Here is an 18,595-nt window from a genome sequence, read left to right as displayed (position 1 = left end):
AGCTGTGTCATACCTGGTGGGAGAAAATTCCCTGATCCTCCCAACCCTATCCTCAGCACCTGGGTGTCTGTCTCAGGAAGATCTTGATACTACTTCAGGTCATCTGTTGCCCTTTCCAGGCTAGAGCTGCTTCTGCAGCCTTGGCAGTTAATTCATCAGGTTGGTGGAGCCCAGTGGTGGAGCTCTTAGCAGCCCAAGGAAACATCAGCACCCAGACCAGAGACGGTTCTCAGCTTCATCTAAGTTCCAAACTCTCAACAGTAGGTTTACTTGAGCTATGTGACCTTGAGCAAGTTTCTTAATCTCTCTGTGCTGAATTTTTCTATTCTGCATAACGAGGCTAATAATAGTACCTCCCTTACAGAGCTGTTTTGAAGATCAAATGTGTTACTATTGGTGAAGCAGTTGAACAGTGCCCGACGTATAATAAATGCTATGCGAAAGCTTGCAAATAAAAATATTAAAAACAAACAAATGAAGAGCATTAGAATATGCCATCCCAAAATATGTCTCTTTGACATAAGTATTATTTTGAGCTAATTAGTTTTGAGAAGTAACAGGCACTGGAGAAGCTCAAAAAACAGAACACTATCTTTTGTAAGGGAAATTGACACTTATAAAGAAGATCTCCCTTTGTAAAGGTGTCTCTATACCAGGAAGAGAAGAATGACTCTAGATTACAGCAGACTCTTTGTCAATGGTGAAGGCAGCCACTTCAATCTGCGCAACAAGCCATGTCCCTTTTTACTGTGCCTTTCCTGGCCTCCCTGCTCCACACCCAGCACACACCTTTCTCTCTTTTGACTTCCGCTGGAGATGGCAATTAAGGGAGTGATTTAGGTCATCTTAGGGACTTACTTGGCCTCTCTGGGTCTCCCCACATGTCTTCATGATCATCATGTATGTGTGCACAGTCGTGTCTGACTCTTTGTGACCCCATGGACTGTAGCCCACCAGGCTCCTCTGTGCATGGGATTCTCCAGGCAAGAATAATGGACTGGGTTGCCATTTCCTCCTCCAGGAGATCTTCCCGAACCAGGGATCAAACCCATGTCTCCTGTGTCTCTGCATTGGCAGGCAGATTCTTTACCACTGAACCACCTGGGAAGCCCATATGAGGCATTATTGTTAAAAGGCTTCCCAGGTGGCACAGTGGTCAAGAATCCGTCTGCCAACGTAGGAGATGCAAGAAACGCCAGGTCCATCTCTGGGTTGGGAAGATGCCCTGGACTAGGAAATGGTGATCCACTCCAGTATTCTTGCCTGGGAAATCCTATGGAGAGAGGAACCTGGTGAGCTACACACAGCACACACACTGGTAAAGTAATTGACCAAGGTGGCCCTTGCACTAATGTGGGTCTAGTGTCTGGCGGCCTACGTAAGCAAACCAAAGTAAAAGCCTGTAAATGCTTCAAGCTTACAGGATCAAAATGTTAAGGACAACCAGTCACAAACAGCCAAATAAGTGTGAAGCTATGAAAGTGGGAAGACGTTAGTTGCTCAGTTGTGTCCAACTCTGCGACCCCATGAAATGTAGCCTGCCAGTCTTCTCTGTCTGTGGAATTGCTATATGGCTCAGGAAACTCAAACAGGGGCTCTGTATCAACCTAGAGGGGTGGGATGGGGAGGGAGATGGGGGGGAGTTTCAAAAGGAAGGGGATATATGTATCAGTTCAGTTCAGTTCAGTTCAGTCACTCAGTTGTGTCCGACTCTTTGAGACCCCATGAATCGCAGCACGACAGGCCTCCCTGTCCATCACCAACTCCCGGAGTTCACTCAGACTCACGTCCATCGAGTCAGTGATGCCATCCAGCCATCTCGTCCTCTGTCGTTCCCTTCTCCTCCTGCCCCCAATCCCTCCCAGCATCTATGGCTGATTCATGTTGAGGTTTGACAGAAAACAGCAAAATTCTGTAAAGCAATTATCCTTCAATAAAAAAATAAATTAATTTTAAAAAATACTGGAGTGGGTATCCATTCTTTCTCCAAAGGATCTTCCCAAACCAGGGATTGAACCCAGGTCTCCTGCATTGCAGGCAGATAATTTACTATCTGAGCCACCAATCAATAATTTCCTTACTTCCCTTCTGCCTTTTCTCTGTAAAAGTCTCCACATTTCCTGTCGTGTGGAGTGCTCCTAGCCACTTCCAGTTCAATTAGAATTGGAACGTTACTCAATTAGAATTGATTTTTGCTCAGAAAAACCTGTTAAAATTTTTAAAATGCCTCAATTTACTTTTTAACAAGATATTTAAACCTCTATTCCCTTTTCTTATGAATCTATCTTTTATTACAGATAGATTAATTTGATAGATTACTTGATCTCAGACAAGATTTCAGAAGCAGGTAGAGGGAAATTTATTTTCCACCTGTACAGAAAGAAATAATCAGTGTGTTAGACAGAAAGCAGCTGGAAATGACAAGGGAGAGAATTGTAAAATCTCAGAGATGTCTGCCAAGTATATGGGAGAAAGGGATGAGACCAGAGTGCCTTGTACTTGTCATCCTTGATGTAAATGCTAATGGGCTTAGCCCTAGACACAGTTTTAAAGGTGATATGTGCACAATTACCCTCTAACCTTTGCTCTTCTTCCCTTTAGAAAATATCCAAAATGTATCCTCTAGGGAGTAACATTTATTCATTTCCTCAATGGTAGTTTTTTTCTTTATTGAGTACCCACTTATTTCAAGGAAGATGCTACATGTTGGGGACACATGTAAAGAAGTTAACCATGGTCCCTGTCCAGATAAAGCTCAGATTCTACTTGGTGAAAGAGACATTAAGCAGATAATTGTGCAATTACTTATTTAATCACAACTGTGAAGAGCATTCTGAAGGACGAGATAATGTGTAACAGGAGTCCCATTCTAATCCTGTGGGTCAGGAAAAGTGGCTTTAAAGAAATAGTATTTCAACTGAGAGTTGAGCATTAGAGCAGCCGGTTAGGCCAGAGGTTTTGCCTTGAGGAAGAGAAGGGCATTCCAAGCTGAGGGAGGAGCATGAACAAAGGCTCTGGAATTATTTTGCGCTAGATGAAATTCAACAAAGAAGAATTAACATAACAATGGTGCAAATGAACTTATTTATGAAGCAGAAATAGAGTTACAGATGTAGAAAACAAATTTATGGTTACCAGGAGGGAAAGCAGGAAGGGAAAAATTGGGAGATTGGAATTCACATATACATACTACCATATATAAAATAGGCAACCCTGTTGGCTCAGAAAGTAAAGAATCTGCCTTCAATGCAGGAGACCCAGGTTTGATCCCTGGGTTGGGAAGATCTCCTGGAGGAGGGCATGGCAACCCTCTCCAGTATTCTTGCCTGAAGAACTCCATGGACAGAGAAGACTGGCCCGTTATAGTCCCTGAGGTTGCAAAGAATTGGACATGACTGAGCAACTGGCTTTTCACATATAAAATAGATAACTAATAAGGACCTACTGTATAGCACTGGAAACTCTATTCAATACCCTGTAATGGCCTCTATGGGGAAAGAATCTAAAAAAAGAGTGGATTTACTTATATTGATTCACTTTGCTGTACAGCAGAAACTAGCACAACATTGTAAATCAACTACTCTCCAATAAAAATTAAAAAATAAAGCACCATGATGGAATTTAAAACAATAATAAAAACAAGAACAGATGATTGTCTACAAGAAATCCACACACAAACCAAGAATTAATATCTTACTTTAAGAAGAAAGGAGTGGTAGGTGACAGATGTTTTATATAATCACCTGTTTCCCCCAAGGGTAGACAGTGTTGGTTTCTTATCATTTTACAAGCATCATGCAATATCAGTAGGGGGTATTGAAAGTAATTCTGATTGGGGAAAGGGAAAATTTCATGGAGGCAATTATTCTAGGGTTTTACAGGATGAATTGAGCTATTATAGAAGTGAATAAACTAAAATAAGAAGCTATAGACTAAATAAATTACTCTGAAATGTAAAATTTTTGATATTAGCAAAATGGCAGAATTTGTGTTTGTTTTTTCTTAGGTCTATTTCTGTGGGTTCCCGAAAGCATACTGTGGAATCTGCTGCCAGAGTAATGTACAATAAAGTTGCCTTGTTTACATGTTTTTGATAAGCTGTTTTTATTCTTTAATAAATAAGAAATGATGCCATTGTCCTTTACAAAATAGCTGAGGTTTTACTTGAGCAAAATCTGTTTGGAAATGTTAAGCTGGTTACACAGAACTAATATGCCTCAAGGTGGTCATTCTCTCTGGATTAAAGCTGTGGAACAATTGTGGCTCCTGTTACAAGGAAAATGACAAAGGACCATTATGAAAAGGGACAAAAATCTCTGTTCCCAGAGGGGGACTGACAAGCTGAAAGTCCCCCTCTACATGCCAACACAAAAGCCTGATTGCCTCGGATTGTTTGCTTATGTAAATCAAAAGACTGCCATTAATTCTGCAAGTGGAACTGCTGAGCAACAAACAAGGTGGTGATTGGCTGGATTCTTGCTCATGGATTGGCGCAAATCTGACAAATTCTATTACTTTTGTTCTACTCTCTATCTGGATACCTTTAGGAAAAGAAGCTTGTTATTATGCACTAAAGTAAATAATTTGTGTTCTTAGAGTAGGAGTTGGATTTGAAGGCAAGAGAACTTATCAAGGATCAAGGATCTTCCCCAAAGCTCTCTCCAAGTGGGACTCAGCTGTACATTATGACAGACATACCAGTGACATTCAGTCAGGTGGAGTGTAACGGGGATACACCCCCTGAAAACGGTCAACAAAAGATTACTAAAATCACAGAAGCAGCCAGTGACGTGGATGGCACCCCACCGTACTGCAGGGTAGAACCTAGACTTGATGTACCCACAGAAAGAAATCAGGAGAAAAGTGAAAAATTGCAAGAGGGCATACTGCTCAGCTCGTCCATGGATGAGAAGATTCTAAAAGGTAAAGCATTTTCCTTTTCTCTAATTTGCTTTGATTTGGTTTGTGAACTCACTCAGGAGTCTTTGGATAAACTGTTATGAAGGAGTAAATGGCACATCCTTCCACTCTTGTCCTTGCCCAGATGCGGCCCCTTATCCTACTGGGGCTTCAGAGCATAAGGACTAAACCTCTGCCTTGGGTCACATCTAAGCTCATTTATTTGAGAGTTCTGTCATCCTGGACAACTTTCCTGGCCTCCTGAAGCATTAGTTGTCTCATTAGAAGAAGGCAGATAATAGTACTGATAGTGGTAGAGTTATTGTGAAAATTATTGTTTGTTAAATGTTAACTTCTGTTATTTATCATTATATGGGCAGCTCCATTATTATCTGGTTAAAAGGAATTCATAAATTCAATTTTTCTTTCTAAATCTATCTGAAAGTATCAGAATTCATGGTACTATACCTTATACAGACATTAAAGAAAAGATTATCATTATGTTTACAAGTAAAGAACTCAGCGAAGAAATGAGTTCGAAGAGTGAAATAGTTATTTTAGTGACCACAAAAAATAATCTACCTCATCAGAGTCTAAATTGGTAATTTATTTATCTTAAACTACTTAAATGTTAAAATATTTATCTTATGGGATTTTTCCCTCCAGAAAAACCAGAAGAGAAACTCTATGTTGTTCATAAGGCTATCACAGATCTTTCTCTCCAAGAAACAAGTGTTGATGAAATGGCATTGAGAGAAGGTAAGAAGAACTTCTATTTTGTACACAGAAATTGTTTGACTGGATATGGAGGGCAGTTTTTGCATGGGATGTTGTGTGAGTGTGGTATTAAAAAAGGAATCCAGAAGTCATTTTGAAGTCATGCTGTTTTAGGCAGATAAGGGAGTCTAGACTTATCTGTGGGTTCTACCTTAGAAAGCATTATAGACTCATCAAGACCGAAACTGTATGGATCTGTATAATTGGGTGGCACACTTTGACTTGATGATATGACATCTGCATCTTAATAAGTTAGTCAACAGTATCAACCTTTCCTTTTGATTTAGTGTCTTCAAGTCTGTGTCAGGCACCTTGCAATTTGTAAATGTTTCAAAAATTGATTTATCCTAAAAGTTTACCATTGACCTACAGTTTAAAATAATCTTATAAATTTATTTGATCTATAGGAAAATTCTAGGCCTCTGATGTAAGTACAAAATGGTTCCCTAATTCTTGTCAAAGAAATCTTCCGAGTGATGAAGTTAATTCTAATTGTGTCCTTTCAGAAAATGCCTGAGTAAAAAGAACATGGATTTTTAAATAATTATATTATTTTACAAATAAACTCAAGAGTCTAAGAGACACAAAGTGTTTCAGACTTCTAAGGAAACACTTACATTCAAATAATTTCCAAATAAAGTGCAAGATAAAAATCTATTAATTAATTATTCATATCATCTCTTGCAGGCATAAACATCTTATCTCAAAACTGAAACCAGCTTGGTAGACCTAAGTGACTTAGTTTATTTAGGACCTTAACAAGCAAAACACTGAAGAATTATTGATTGAAATACTAGAACACCATATAAAATAGTGGATGCCAAGGTTGTTGGCAGTTTCCTGAGTTTGTCCACCTTGTTTGGACACCTCTCAGTCGGTCTGCTGATTGCATACAGTGGTCCACTGCATAGTCCCTCAAGGAATCATGTCATAAGCAGCAGTCATTGTCACGTTCTTACATTATCACAGTTAATTTGTTAAGACCTAAACCCTATGAAATGAACTAAATGATCTCTTGCCCTAACCCTTCTGCTGCCAATGAGCAAGCAAACTCTCAAAGACAGAGATCTCAACTTTTATCTAGAGTCCCTTTCAAATTTCTGACCAGAAGGTCAGCTGGAGACAATAGTTCTCTAAGATCTTTCATTTTCTTTAAATAAAGAATAAAAGCAGTCTTGATTTTTAAAAGTGGATAGTCTCAGGGTGAATTTTTCCCTGCATGAATCCTTTTGTGTTTGGTGGAACATATGTTTCTGCCATAGGGTTAGAAGGACACATTTTGGTATCTTTTATTTTCACAGTGGCAAACAGCTAAAAAGTCTCTGGAGCAAATACTCTTGGGTTGAAAAATAGGAAAATGTTAAAAAATACTGAGAAAAATACTATACTTTAAAGACGGAAGTAATTTCATGCATGACAACTCTATGCCCCAGTCATGAGTAAGAGACAAAAGATCAATTTCTTTGGTTCTTGTGAAAAAAAGAAAACCAAACAAGATTATAGTAAACATTCTAATGTGTATTTATAATGTAAAGAATACTGACTGGATGCCAGTGGCCTGCTAGGAGCTGTGCACAAGTAATGAGGAGTGATGGCTCATCTTCACTTCTATCTGTTTGTGTAACTTCACAATTATAGTTGGGAAAATAAAATGAAAAGAGAATGAAAAATCTTTGATGGAAATGGACTTGTTAACATCTTTCAGTGAAAATAGGAAGCTGTGGAGGAGAAAGGCAAAGAGAAACAGTGCCTCTCATTTTATTTAAAGACTCTAGTATTCTTGTCTGGGCAATCCCATGGACAGAGGAGCCTGGCGGGCTACAGTCCATGGGGTTGTAAAGGAATCGGACATGACTTAGCAAATAAACAACAATGGTGTTGAAAGAGAATAGTAAACATAACCTTGAGTCAGGCACACTGCAGGCTGAAGCTTCTCACTGAAGTCCTTTAGGGGTGAAAGCTCTGAAAACAATCTCTACACTCTCCTTATTAATTGGTTTTTGCATGCTCAATAAATGTTATTGAGGATATGCTGATAGGATCTGTTTGAAAAGTGAAATTTGCAGTGAATTAAATGAGCCTTTTTAAAGTCACTACATAGTACCAAACCACTTGAGTCAATTAGCTGTCCGCTAAGGACGTGTCTAAAACAGCAGGCTAATCTAGCATTAGCTAGATATGACCTCAGTGTGATTTTTAAATCTTGACTCGCTAGCAATCAGTGGCAGATCCTAGACTATACTGTGTGCATCCTTTGGTGGACTTGGTGCCTTGATTAGCCCAGCACTTGTCTCTTGGCCATCTGTGGTTGCCTGCTCCTTCTCTACACCTGCTATTTTAGGACAGCTCTGAGAAGCATGGTGGCAAATACTGAATTTGCTATTCTGAGTGAGAACAGTCATTGGCAGTCATTATTTCATTATTTTTACTGTTGAAAGGAAGTCTTTTTTCACTGTGAGATATTTTTCTAATTTTCTTTGAGGAATATCCATGTGTGTTTAGGAAATAGGTCCCTGTGTGTGTGTGTGTGTGTGTGTGTGTGTTTAACATATTCATATACACAGTCATGATAAGCTAGACAGGATTTTTAAAAGTGTCTCATGGAATACCAGTCTCACTAGATATAGTTGTTGTTCAGTTGCTAAGTTGTGTCTGACACACCAGGCTCCTCTGTCCTCCATTATCTCCCCGAGTTTGCTCGAATTCATGACCATTGAACCAATAATGCTATCTAACCATCTCATCCTCTGCCACTCCATTCTCCTTTTGCCTTCAATCTTTCCCAGCACCAGGGTCTTTTCCAATGAGACAGCTCTTGGGATCAGGTAGCCAAAGGACTGGAGCTTCAGCTTTAGCAACAGTCCTTCCAAAGAATATCCAGGGTTGATTTCCTTTAGGACTGACTGGTTTGATCACCTTGCAACAGTCATCCATAACAAAAATTTCCATAGTAAAATGAGGTTGGGTTGCTGGATCCTAATATTCATTAGCATTTTAAAGGTTCAGATAAATTCTGAGGAAGCTTACTTGTGTTTAATGCAGTGTTTTCTGAGATAATTTGATGGGGTAGCCTGTTCCATTGTGTAAAACATATTAATAACCCACAGAACAATATGTCATAAAATATATGCTGGAAAATGGTTGTACAGAAATATAATCTGGAGAATATGTGGGTATTTTGAAATCTCTACACATATCAACTACTGATTGATTTTGCTACAGGGCATCAGTGGGAGAAGATTCCTTTGAGCAGCAGCAACCAAGAAATAAGCAGACAAAAGGAAAGTATTTCTGAACAACCTCTAGAGGAGAGAGAAGATGAGGAGCTGGAGAACACAGCTCTTCAGGCAACTGAAATTGAATGGTTAGGATTTCAGAAACCTAGCCAGGTTGATGTCTCACATTCTAAGCAGGATGAAGAGCAAGAGGTTTGGGATGAAGAAATTAATAACGATGATGATGATGATTGCAAAGATGATGAAGATGAAGTTCGCGTGATAGAATTTAAGAAAAAAAATGAAGAGGATACTCAATTAAAAGAGGAGGGTGATGCAAGTGAGGACTCCCCACTGCCTAGCCCCAGTTCCCAACCTGTCACACCTGATGAGCAGCCGACTTTTGGGAAGAAGGGTGATTTCTCCAGAAATGCTTATTCAAGATACAATACGATATCCTATCGGAAAATCAGAAAGGGGAACACCAAGCAAAGAATCGATGAATTCGAGTCTATGATAAACTAACTGGAACTGAGACATTCTCATGCCCACTAAAGCAAAAGCTAATTCGGTTTTCCTGATATATATCTTTGTTGCCTTATATGAGTTGTTGCCTTTAAAGAAGTGGAAGCTGAATCTCTGTTTCACTGTAGAGTAATGTGGAAATAACCCTAGTAAAAATTCAGTCTGGTAATCTCAAATCAAAAAGCTTTAGGCTCGTTCTTGGACATTTGTTTTTTAAAACTTCACTAATATAGCCTTATGTGCTAAGCACTAAACAGCGAGCACCACTGGGAAATCCAACATTTAAAAGTTTGGCTTTAAAAGTAGCAATGCTGGGAAATGTAGTCATCAAATGAAAGAGTACTATTTGAAATGAAATGTAGTTCTTTTTTCTGTCTTTCTTCCTGTACATCGAGGGGGATAAAAAGTCTGGTATCAAATCTCTCTTTATTTAAGATGTGATTTTATAGACTGGCAATAAACTTTCCAAAATCCTTTGCCTTTCTTTTTACTTTCAGATTTTAAGTTGTTTTTCTTGGTATCTATGGAGTGAAATTCTGTATAGGTTGCCTTCCTAGGTGTTACCATTCACTAAATTTTCTCACTAGAGGGGCTGAGCAATTGTCAGTCAGGAAAATTCTGTTTACTAAATGTTTGCTTTATGCTCTCAAGATGAATTAAACCCATTGTGAGATTGCTAGAAGGAGGGGTTGGAAGATTTGTGGGCAATTGACTAAAGAGTTATATCAGATAGTTTATTTCTGAAACTGAAAACAAAATCTTGTCTAGCACAGTTAAAGTCATTAAACATGAAAATGACAGCTTTAGCACAATTTTAAGAAAATACCCCTCTCTATTACTACACTTTCTCTTATTAACAGAATCTCAGAATAATTTTCTTTCCTTAGAAACCTGAGACAACTCTAGTCATAACTGTACTAGTTACTATGAAAATGGAAATAATTATCTTAGAATATTTTCAAAGTAGAGTGTGAGTGTGTATTTTTAGTGAGAAAGCTCTGATGGTTGTTGGGAATACATAATATACTGGACCTCAGCCCAAATCAAGATGCTTAAAACTGTGCTTGTGAAGCTTCACTCAAACCAATGTGTCAAATAATGTATTGAATATTTATGAAAAGGGAGAATCTATATTTATATTTTTAGATCCATAATTTTTCATTTCATGCTTCTATATATATTACCCTCAACTTTCTGTCACCACAGATAAAGACATTTTTTTGGCCCTGGGAATAAAAAGACAATTCCTTATTGTCTGAATGTAATACAGTCTTCATTGTACTATTCAACCCTTTGTTTATTTATTTTCATTTTGTGAAAAACCCTGGGTTAGTCCTTCTCAGATTATTGCTTATTTATGTGTAACAAATCCCACACATTCTAAAGGAACTTTCTTTAATTCTCTATTGTCATATAATATGTTTCCATAGTATCATACACTATTATTTAGTGTTTATGAGACTCAATTTTGAAATTTTCTTTTTGTTTTTTCCAAGCAGATACTTTATAACCTGGCCATATCAAAGTCTGTCATGCTTAGTCTATAGAACCTATACATTTTATTCTTGACAATGTAAGTGTTCAGAATAAAGTCAGGAAAATCAGGTCTTTATTGATAAATTTATGTAGAAGATTGATGCACTAGGACAGTTACCTGTTTATTTAGTGCCTTTAAATCTTTTTCCCTGGACAACTTATTTTCTTTTTTGGATTACTGGTGACCCCTATAATTTTCTACTTAACTTCAAAGCATAGTATTGTATTATCCATCATAGGACAGGACCAATTGTTAACCTGCAATCAACAAAGCCTGCATTTTGAATTATTTCAGCAGAGGTGGCAACTTCCAGTGGAACTTGAGTGAGGTGTGTGGTCTGTGGTCATTTGATGTGGCCAATCAACTATCTCTGATTGGGCTCCAAAATATAGTAACCCTGGCCCTTTTAGCTTTGTGATATCTTATCAGATGATTAACCAGCTATGAAAGATTTCAACAAGACTATTGCAGGGTATGTTCAATGAGTAAATGCTTAATGCTCACGGAGGAGGCAACGTAGTTGCAGAGCATTAAACTATTATTTGGCATCAGTGCTCATTGCCCCGTGCTGCCATGTTGCCATATACCCCAGAATTAAGGAACCAGAAGCACATAACAGGGATAGGTGGCTCTGTGATTCTTTCTAACTTAGGAAAGACAAAGGTCTGGTTCCAATTGTAGCGGGTGGGTCTTTAACATTTGAAAAGCATATAGGACACATTAAGAATACAAATTGGGAGTGACATGTGAAGGCTTACTGCCTTTGGGATTCAAGGTTCAGGGATGGAAGAAGGACTCTGGTAGCTGTTATGAGGGAGAACTGATTTATTATGAAAATGCTGATATTTCTTGCCTGACTTTTTATCTTCCTTAGATGCTGGGTGAACAGGAAGTAATAACAGCTCTATTTCTCTGTCAATATAAAACTTACCCTTCATATAATGCTACCTTTAAAGACACAGCATGTACATCAGACTCTATCAATCTACCTATTAACAGTTTAAACAAAGAACTTCTGTGTTTGCTTGTTCTCAATAAAAGTTTGTATCCTTGTTTTTTTGGTGTCTAGATTTTACTTTCTCTAGTTGCCTTTTAAAATTTAGAAGAACCCTTGCACATCAGCAGCTATTAAGACCATCAATAAATGCTTTTTCAAAAATCAAGAGAACACCTTATTTTAACTCATTTGCATTATTTATTTCAAAAAGGTCTTAAAATACTTGTATATGAAATTGCAAAAACAATTTCTGATGGGTAGATATGTAATGTTCATGAAACATTTCTATTATTTTTACAGGAATTGAACTATTGTTTTAGATGCATCTTAATTCCAACAACTTGAAACATATATATATATATATATATATATATATATATACATATATATATATCTTTGTAGTCTCTAAGGTAAAACATTGCTGTAAACTATGCTGATGTTTTTATAGTAATTGTTTTATGTATTTACATAGTGTAGTACTTTTGGAACATTTTCAAATGGAGAATGGGCATTTAAGTTTTTCAAAATGATAAGAAAACATTTAAAATAAGTAATAATAGAGAATTATAGAAAAAGAAGAAACACCAGCATATCATAAAGAAGAAATATGTCTAACCATATGAGAAAGGCACTACTTTTAAAGCCTAAACTTTCACTGCTCCATAAAATTAAGAGGGCTATAAAAAGTAATGTCAAAAGTATAGCAAACATTTGCTAATATTATAGAACATCAGACAGTAACATAATAAATATGAATACCAAAATGTGTGAAGAACACAAGGTAAGTAGAACATCCAATCAACATAAACACGTGGGTAGTAATGAGCAGTGGAAATCACCCAAATATATGCAAAACTATAAAATCAAAGAGCTTTGTAATTAACTACCAGTTTGAAAGAGTTTTGGATATGATTTTGAAAGGTAATTGAACTTTTACTTAGAAACTTAGGTAATCAATAACAAAATTCACTAATTTAACCTTTGCCTTCTCTTTTTCTATGCCTGCCTCTTATAGCTAATATGCATAAAACTAGGAACATTCCATACAGTAGTCATGTACGGATGTGAGAGTTGGACTATAAAGAAAGCTGAGCACCGAAGAATTGATGCTTTTGAACTCTGGTGTTGGAGAAGACTCTTGAGAGTCCCTTGGACTGCAAGGAGATCCAACCAGTCCAACCTAAAAGAAATCAGTCCTGAATATTCACTGGAAGGACTGATGCTGAAGCTGAAACTCCAATACTTTGGCCTCCTGATATGCAGAGCTGACTTGTAGGAAAAGACCCTGATGCTGGGAAATATTGAAAGCAGGAGGAGAAGGGGATGACAGAGGATGAGAAGGTTGAATGACATCACTGACTCAATGGACTTGAGTTTGAGCAAGCTCTGGGAGTTGGTGATGTGCAGAGAAGCTTGGTGTGCTGCAGTCCATGGGGTTGCAAAGAGTCGGACATGGCTGAGCCACTGAACTGAGCAACATTCAGGCAGTTGTCTGAAGGAGAATTAAGACATATGTATAAACCTAAACTGAATAACAAGGATCATGATAATTTAGTTTGTTTACTCCTCACATCTGGAAAACAATAGCCAGAGTAAAAGTCCGCATGAGAGTCTTTCGTACAGAAGGCCAGATGCAGACAAAGCTGTGTACTTAAAAGAGACTTAAAAATATCCCAAACATTTCAAAATGTTTCTTTATTTGTAGAAACTCTTGGTTTTACTTTCTGTCAATTCAAAGTATAAAGTATAGAAGCATCAGTTCAGTTCAGTTCAGTTCAGTTCAGTTCAGTCGCTCAGTCGTGTCCGACTCTTTGCGACCCCATGAATCACAATGCCAGGCCTCCCTGTCCATCACCAACTCCTGGAGTTTACCCAGACTCATGTCCATTGAGTTGGCGATACCATCCAGCCATCTCATCCTCTGTTGTCCCCTTCTCCTCCTGCCCCTGATCCCTCCCAGCATCAGAGCCTTTTCCAGTGAGTCAACTCTTTGCATGAGGTGGCCAAAGTATTGGAATTTCAGCATCAGCATCAGTTCATCCAATGAACACTAAGGACTGATCTCCTTTAGGATGGACTGGTTGGATCTCCTTGAAGTCCAAGGGACTCTCAATAGTCTTCTCCAACACCACAGTTCAAAAGCATCAATTCTTCAGTGCTCAGCTTTCTTCACAGTCCAACTCTCACATCCATACATGACCACTGGAAAAACCATGGCCTTGACTAGACGGATCTTTGTTGGCAAAGTAATGTCTCTGCTTTTCAATATGCTCTCTAGGTTGGTCATAACTTTCCTTCCAAGGAGTAAGTGTCTTTTAATTTCATGGCTGCAGTCACCATCTGCAGTGATTTTGGAGCCACCCCCCCAAAAAAAAATAAAGTCTGACACCGTTTTCACTGTTTCCGCATCTATTTCCCATGAAGTGATGGGACCAGATGCCATGATCTTCGTTTTCTGAATGTTGAGCTTTAAGCCAACTTTTTCACTCTCCTCTTTCACTTTCATCAAGAGGCTTTTTAGTTCTTCTTCACTTTCTTCCATAAGGGTGGTGCCATCTGCATATCTGAGGTTATTGATATTTCTCCCGGCAATCTTGAATCTTGATTCCAGCTTGTGCTTCTTCCAGTCCATTGTTTCTCATGATGTACTCTGCATATAAGTTATATAAGCAGGGTCACAATATACAGCCTTGACGTACTCCTTTTCCTATTTGAAACCAGTCTGTTGTTCCATGTCCAATTCTAACTGTTGCTTACTGACCTGCATGTAGGTTTCTCAAGAGGCAGATTAGGTGGTCTGGTATTCCCATCTCTTTCAGAATTTTCCAGTTTCTTGTGATCCACACCGTCAAAGGCTTTGGCATAGTCAATAAAGAAGAAATAGATATTTTTCTGGAACTCTCTTGCTTTTTCCATGATCCAGCAGATGTTGGCAATTTGATCCCTGGTTCCTCTGCCTTTTCTAAAACCAGCTTGAACATCTGGAAGTTCACAGTTCATGTATTGCTGAAGTCTGGCTTGGAGAATTTTGAGCATTACTTTACTAGCGTGTGAGATGAGTGCAATTGTGCAGTAGTTTCAGCATTCTTTGACATTGCCTTTCTTTGGGATTGGAATGAAAACTGACCTTTTCCAGTCTTGTGGCCACTGTTGATTTTTCCAATTTTGCTGGCATATTGAGTGCAGCACTTTCACAGCATCATCTTTCAGAATTTCAAATTGCTCAAATGGAATTGCATCACCTCCACTTTGTAATGATGCCCACTTGACTTCACATTCCAGGATGTCTGGCTCTAGGTGAGTGATCACACCATCATGATTATCTGGGTTGTGAAGATTTTTTTTATACAGTTCTTCTGTGTATTCTTGCAGCCATATATATATATATGTTTGAGTCTCAATATCTACTATAAAGACTTTATATAGATATTTAAGACCAATATCCTTGAGTGGGAAAAATCCATCCATCAATAACAAAATAGGAAAGCCTCGTTTTCAAAGAAATTATTTGTTACTACTTATTCAATGGCAAACATTGTCATTAGAAACTCAGTATATTAGGAGTTGCTCTATTTGTTGGAAAATAAGAATTTTGTGTTTTTGGAAAGCAAAGACTCACATAAACTTTCAAAGAGACCCCAATCATAGTGATAGCTGCCAGTTGACTCTTCAGGTTGAAAGCAGGGGCATTAAATCTACTTAGTGTAATGGTATTTTTTTCCCCTTTATTTTAGACACAAATACCAGAAACATTGAAATTCCATCCTTTCAACTTCACCAGGAGTTAGATATTTTTGATGTTGTTCCGTTGTTAAGTCATGTTCAATTCTTTAAGACCCCATGGACTGCAGCATGTCAGGCTCCCCTGTCCTTCACTATCACTAGTTTACTCAGAGTCATGTCCATTGAGTTGATGATGCTATCTAACCATCTCATCCTCTGTCGTCCCCTTCTCCTTTTGCATTCAATCCTTCCTAGCTTCAGGGTCTTTTCCAATGAGTTGGCTCTTTGCATCAGGTGGCCAAAGGTTTGGAGGTACTCTTTTACATGTTCAAGCTGTCTGTGGAATGACTATTTGTTCAAAATAAATATTTATGTATATAAGCTGTAGTTAGTGTCCTTTTCTCATGTCAAGGTATCTTGGCTTCTAGCAATTGTTGAATACACTCATGCAAAGGTTTCTGTAAAAGCACTTTGGTGACAATCTACACAGTGAAGTGAAAGTTACCAGACTTGGTTTTTGTTTTAAATTTAAGGACTCTGATTTTCCACTTCCCACCTGCACTCAAATTAAGCAATCTGTCAGCTTTGATTAATGGTTAAGGGAACAAAGAGTTGGTAATATCATTCAAGAGAAGCAGTCTGTCTATGTCCACTTCTCTCTCTCATTATTGTTCTAAGAAATGGAAAGAAATAAGTCCTGCATGAAGTCAGGAGATAAGACCACTGAGAAATGTGTGTATAACTATCCTTAAGCCTACACTTCAGTTGTTTAACAGTAAGGAGTGAAGCCTCTATTTCCTGTTGGTTCAACATCCAAAAAGATTTGACCAAAATGTCACATCAAACCACCAAAAATTACATCTCATCACCAAAAAGACTCTGTACCATAGGATTTTAACTGAGCCCATCTGAGTTGCCTGCCCTACTTATAAAAGAAGAAATAGAAAGAAAAAGAGAAGACGAAGAAGAAAAAGAAGGAGAAGAGGTAGAGGAAAAAGAATTTAAAAAAATCATAGAAGAATGGTTTAGTGAAAGAGGCTCACTTTTTTTTTTTTTTTTTTGAGCCTGATAGAAAGGAATGGTTTAGTGAAAGAGGCTCACTTTTTTTTTTTTTTTTTTTTGAGCCTGATAGAAAGGAATCTGGATTTTAACTCTTTCTAGTGTGATGCCTTTAGACAATCCCTCTCAATCATCCTCGTCTGCATAACGAGGAGAAGGAGACTCACCTCACGAGTTGTGCAGACTGAGATGAGGCACAAAGAATGCCTAGCACAGAGTAGATACTCAAGGTAATTAGTCCCATCTCTTTTCTCTTTATTTCTTGTAATTTCCTTGTTTTTATTCAAGATCGTGGACTTTCTTTTGAGATGGAATTTGTTTTCTATGTTTGAATGTGGAAGATAAAGATATTAAAACAAAAATGGTACCATCTGGTGTACCTCGACTCCCTTCTCTTGCATGATAGCCTCTTGAAAATCATTCTAAGCCATCCATAAAATCAAGATTGACTGGGAAAATTGAATTCCTACACTATAACTGGTATATTTTCCCCTTTACAATCTTGAAGGTTATTCTAAAGAAAATACGCTTTATTATTCAGGAAAGTATTTCCAAATTAGTTGAAAGCTAATGATACTTTATGATCATGGTGCATGGTAGTTTTTGCCCTTGTGAATGACAGTTGATTGAATATCAACAAGCAGAACTGAGCAAAGTTGATGTTGGTGATAAAACACAGTTGTACCAACAACAGCTGTGTCATCCTTCAAGAGCGTAGCGGTTGAAAATGAGAAAAGAATTGTGCAAACTGGAAGGCTCAGAGGTACTCAAATGGTTTGGTAAGTTAGGTTTTGAGCCAATAAGACCCATAAAATATTATCAGCTACACTTGTGTTCAAGGTAATAAGATGCATATATATTTTTCTAGGAAAAGGTAATAAATACCTTAAGCTAATCCAGGGAAAACTCTATAAAGGCCCTAAGAACAGAACCCCTTATTGAAGAGCTCAGGGTTGATTAAGACCATAATGTGTCTCATCCAAGGGTTTACCATTTGAAGTACCAGAATATCTAGAGGCATTTATACCTTTATTACAGTCTTCAGAAAACCAAAATTTAGAGCACATTGCTTAAAAGAATGTTGGTAGTAGTTTTCACAATTAGTCAATACTCTTTTAAGGTGAGGTCCATATGATTTCTAATTACTGATTATTGCCTTGCTTCTTAGAGTAAGTGGGAAAAACATGGTAAAAGCTGTTTTAAAAATTCTACCCAAGAACAAACATGTGATGTATGAAAATAGTTCTTTGCGATACTGACAATATGGATTCAAATATAGCTTCACATAATAAGTATGTCAAGGCAAAGCCAGGAGGATAATACACCGAACAGGTCACAGAGGGTTCTTTTGAGCAAAAACATTTGAATTTCTTCAGCTGGTATAGCCAAAGATAAACCTATCCAAAACATAACTCATCTTTTTCTGAATAGAGTTGACAATTTTGGTGAAAAACTGTTTTTGAATAAAAAGAGATTCATTAGACTGGCAGAAAACCTTTCAATATTTTTTCACTCATACAAAAAATTGCATAGGGCATCCAGCACACTGAGTTTGGTTAGCAACTCAATTAGTCCTTTGGCAACTAACTTATGTTTTATCCCCTACATGGCACTGTTTTGAAAAGAATTATCTCATTTTCTAGTCATTTTCTCATCTCATCTGCAATATCAATTATTTACATAAAATATCTTAAATATGATACAAATGTTCAAAACTATTTCCCCTTCCAGTTCTTAGTTGTTGCTCTGCTTTTGTGTAATTAATTGGGAATTAAAATTAAAGTTTTAATAGGAAATCAGAACTAAGGATACCAAGTTTCACCGTCAACTCAATTGCACAGGTTTCTTTCTTTTTTAAAAAAA

The 18,595-nt window shown here is 37.6% G+C and overlaps 1 protein-coding gene across 1 annotated transcript; it reads left to right on the top strand.

Annotated features, from left to right (window-relative positions):
* The first annotated feature begins 4,321 nt into the window (after nt 1–4,321).
* Nucleotides 4,322–12,008, top strand: ERMN (ermin). The gene is made up of 3 exons (XM_040229117.1): nt 4,322–4,923; nt 5,566–5,658; nt 8,899–12,008. The coding sequence occupies exons 1-3, from the start codon at nt 4,686–4,688 to the stop codon at nt 9,414–9,416; spliced, it is 849 nt and encodes a 282-aa protein (XP_040085051.1). The 5' UTR covers nt 4,322–4,685; the 3' UTR covers nt 9,417–12,008.
* Nucleotides 12,009–18,595: the final 6,587 nt, after the last annotated feature.

Source organism: Oryx dammah, unplaced genomic scaffold (genome assembly GCF_014754425.2).
Source record: "Oryx dammah isolate SB20612 unplaced genomic scaffold, SCBI_Odam_1.1 HiC_scaffold_27, whole genome shotgun sequence".
Taxonomy (NCBI): domain Eukaryota; kingdom Metazoa; phylum Chordata; class Mammalia; order Artiodactyla; family Bovidae; genus Oryx; species Oryx dammah.
This window is presented reverse-complemented; position numbering and strand designations above follow the sequence as displayed.

Excerpts from the sequence above, each read along its gene's own strand:
- ERMN (XM_040229117.1), top strand. The coding sequence starts at position 4,686 with ATGACAGACATACCAGTGACATTCAGTCAGGTGGAGTGTAACGGGGAT. Across the intron at positions 4,924-5,565 it reads GGATGAGAAGATTCTAAAAG|AAAAACCAGAAGAGAAACTC; the intron begins GTAAAGCATTTT and ends TTTTCCCTCCAG. Across the intron at positions 5,659-8,898 it reads TGAAATGGCATTGAGAGAAG|GGCATCAGTGGGAGAAGATT; the intron begins GTAAGAAGAACT and ends ATTTTGCTACAG.